Here is a 3,498-nt window from a genome sequence, read left to right on the forward strand (position 1 = left end):
TAATGCAGAAGATGCAGGTTTGATCCCTGAGTCAGGAAGATCCCGTGGAGAAGGAAATGGCAACCCACTCCACTATTCTTGCCTGGGAAATCCCATGGACAGAGGAGTCCGGTGAGCTACAGTCCATGGGTCACAAAGAGTCAAACACGACTGAGCGACTGAACAACAACAACATAGGTAGGGATTGCTTTGTTTATTGGCTGTAAGAAAACTGGTGAATATTTTATGTCTTAATTTATGTATCATTTACAGATGATGGTCTTTTAGCGTGTATTCTGCAATACAGCTGACACATAACTACTTGTTAACATTGTAAAATGCCTTTTCTTTTTGGGTATGTAGTTCTATAGCAGATTTAGAAAACTACGTTGTTTCCAAAAAATTGTTTTAGTCATATTCTTCATTTTCTCATTTGTTTTCAATTGTAAACAACCAATTATGAATAGTTATTAATTGGGTAAGCTTCAATTAGAATTATTTACTGTTATAATATATAATATTGTGTTTAGAATTTATTTATGTATAGTAAGTATGGAGAATACAGTGATAGTGTAATATTTTTCTTTTCAATTTGAGACAACTATTGATTGATACCTTCCTAAGGGTCCTGGTAGAAAAATACTCTGTTTTTGAGAGTTGGCGTAAGATTGTCCAATGTGAGTGTGTTTGGCATATGGTTTTTAAAACTAGGCTACCTTAACGGTGAATTTATACTATGCTTTCTTAAGTTAAGAATTCTATTCCTTTAGTGTTTCTAAAACTTAAGGTCATCATTGTGGTGTTTCATAACTTGGCACAAGTATTACTTTTGGTATAATATATATTCAACATGAAACATTTATTTTTGAATTATTGTGAGCAGGATACCTATGATTCTTTTTATCTTGTAGATATCTCTCCTACACATGTGATCAAGCATTTACAACTGGAAGTGAACAGTGATAAACTAGAAACATTCCAAACATTGATGCTGGGAAGACCTGAAAGCTGTGAAATCAAACATTTTCATCTTTGGCAAAGTGAGGAAAATATGTGTGACTTTGAGTGTCAGGGGAGAGATGACAGAAGCAATTACAAAGGGACATCTGTAAGCCTTAATGGAAATGTGCCTGATGGAAGAGATTTGCATGATAGAAAGGATGCAGGAATCAAGCCCTTTGGAAACAGGTTTGGATTTAACTTTCAGGATAAACTGCAGATATTTCAAACTGGCAGGATAATTTCTGAATATAATGAAGTTGAGAGGTCTGTCAGCAACAGTTCCTTATTTAAACCACTTCAAAGAATTCCTCCTTGTGTCCAAACCAGTGTTTCTAATATATATGGGAATGATTTTATGAATCCTTCAGTAATAACACAAGAACTCAAAGCACACAAGGAAAATCCTTACAAATGTGATGACTGTGGCAAGGCTTTTAGTCACAGCTCACACCTCAGGAGACATAAGAAAATTCATACAGGAAATAAATTATTTAAATGTGATATATGTGGCAAAGTCTTCAGCGGAAATTCAAACCTTGCTGTTCATCAGACAGTTCATACTGACGAGAAACCTTACAAATGTGATGAGTGTGGCAAGGCCTTTCGTGTAAAGTCATCACTTTTAAGTCATCAGACAGTCCATACTGGTGAGAAACCTTACAAATGTAATGACTGTGGCAAGGCCTTTCGTGTAAAGTCATCACTTTTAAGTCATCAGACAATTCATACTGGCGAGAAACCTTACAAATGTGATGAGTGTGGCAAGGCCTTTCGTTTAAAGTCATCACTTTTAAGTCATAAGACAATTCATACTGGCGAGAAACCTTACAAATGTGATGAGTGTGGCAAGGCCTTTCGTGTAAAGTCATCACTTCTAAGTCATCAGACAGTCCATACTGGTGAGAAACCTTACAAATGTAATGACTGTGGCAAGGCCTTTCGTGTAAAGTCATCACTTTTAAGTCATCAGAAAATTCATACTGGCGAGAAACCTTACAAATGTGATGAGTGTGGCAAGGCCTTTCATGTAAAGTCAATCCTTTTAAGTCATCAGACCGTTCATACTGGAGAGAAACTTTACAAATGTGATGAGTGTGGCAAGGCCTTTCGTGTAAAGTTATCACTTTTAAGTCATCAGACACTCCATACTGGTCAGAAACCTTACAAATGTGATGAGTGTGGCAAGGCCTTTCCTGTAAAGTCAACCCTTTCAAAGCATCAGGCAATTCATACTGGTGAGAAACCTTACAAATGTGATGAGTGTGGCAAGGCCTTTCCTGTAAAGTCAACCCTTTTAAGGCATCAGACAGTTCATAGTGGTGAGAAACCTTACAAATGTGATGAATGCGGCAAGGCCTTTCCTGTAAAGTCAACCCTTTCACAGCATCAGACAATTCATACTGGTGAGAAACCTTACAAATGTGATGAGTGTGGCAAGGCCTTTCGTTTAAAGTCAGTCCTTTTAAAGCATCAGACAATTCATACTGGACAGAAACCTTACAAATGTGACGAGTGTGGCAAGGCCTTTCGTGTAAAGTCAACCGTTTTAAGTCATCAGGCAGTTCATACTGGTGAGAAACCTTACAAATGTGATGAGTGTGGAAGAGTCTTCCGTAAAAAACCACAGCTTCAACGTCACTGCAGAATTCATACTGGAGAGAGACCTTTTAGATGTAATGAATGTGGCAAGTTCTTCAGTCAAAATTCACACCTTAAAAGACATCGGAGAATACATATAGAGAAACCTTTCAAATGTTTTGAGTGTGGAAAATCCTTTACTCAGGTCACAGCACTCACTAAACATCAGAAAATCCATACATAAGAGAAACTTATGTGAATGTGGTATATAGTAGAAGTCTTCAAACTTCAAAGTTGAAAATGCACACCCTACTGTTGGTCAGAGAATTCATACTACTGAGAAACCATACAAATATCGTGAGTGTGGTGACATCTTAGGCTTCATGAGAAAATTCATACTACTTAGAAGCCAGATATATATGTATTGATTAGTCAGGTCTTTAGAACATGAATTCATTCTAGAAAGATTACTCACTGATTTCATAAATGTTAAAAAAAGAAAGAAAACCCTATCCTCACATCTCACATCTCACCAGTAGTATCAGAGTATGTATCCTGGAGAAAACACACAGCAATGGAGCCATACTTCCCAGACTCAGTGGTTGTGGCAAATCCTTTACCTTTTTCACTCTATGTATTCTCTGATGACTTTAGTTCAGGTACTCAGCAACTGCAGTAAGTCCAGATTTGAAGAGAAGCTACAGAGATCTTTTTGTGTAAAAGAAACCCAAATTCTAACTCAGCAAAGATGATTCTTTGGGACAGTAGTCCACCATTTTTTGGTCTCCTGGCTTTCTGAATAAAGTCACTATTCCTTACCCAACAAGTAGTCTCTCAGTTTATTGGCCTGTTGTGTGCTGAGCTCTATGAGCTTGGCTTTGGTAATACATTGATCAAATGCATTTGCCATATGCGTTTCATGATGGTCTCTGGGAAGGA

The 3,498-nt window shown here is 37.3% G+C and overlaps 1 protein-coding gene across 1 annotated transcript in view; it reads left to right on the forward strand.

The window, feature by feature from the left end:
* The window catches only part of LOC104984194 (zinc finger protein 729-like), a 24,366-nt gene extending 20,981 nt beyond the window's left edge, over positions 1-3,385 (forward strand). Inside the window, exon 3 of the mRNA XM_010833838.1 lies at positions 1,412-3,385. Coding sequence (XP_010832140.1) covers positions 1,412-2,803 — 1,392 coding nt within the window. The 3' untranslated portion in view covers positions 2,804-3,385. The remainder of the gene's footprint in view (positions 1-1,411) is intronic.
* Positions 3,386-3,498: the final 113 nt, after the last annotated feature.

This window comes from Bison bison, unplaced genomic scaffold (assembly GCF_000754665.1).
Source record: "Bison bison bison isolate TAMUID 2011002044 unplaced genomic scaffold, Bison_UMD1.0 scf7180017863944, whole genome shotgun sequence".
NCBI classification, from domain to species: Eukaryota; Metazoa; Chordata; class Mammalia; order Artiodactyla; family Bovidae; genus Bison; species Bison bison.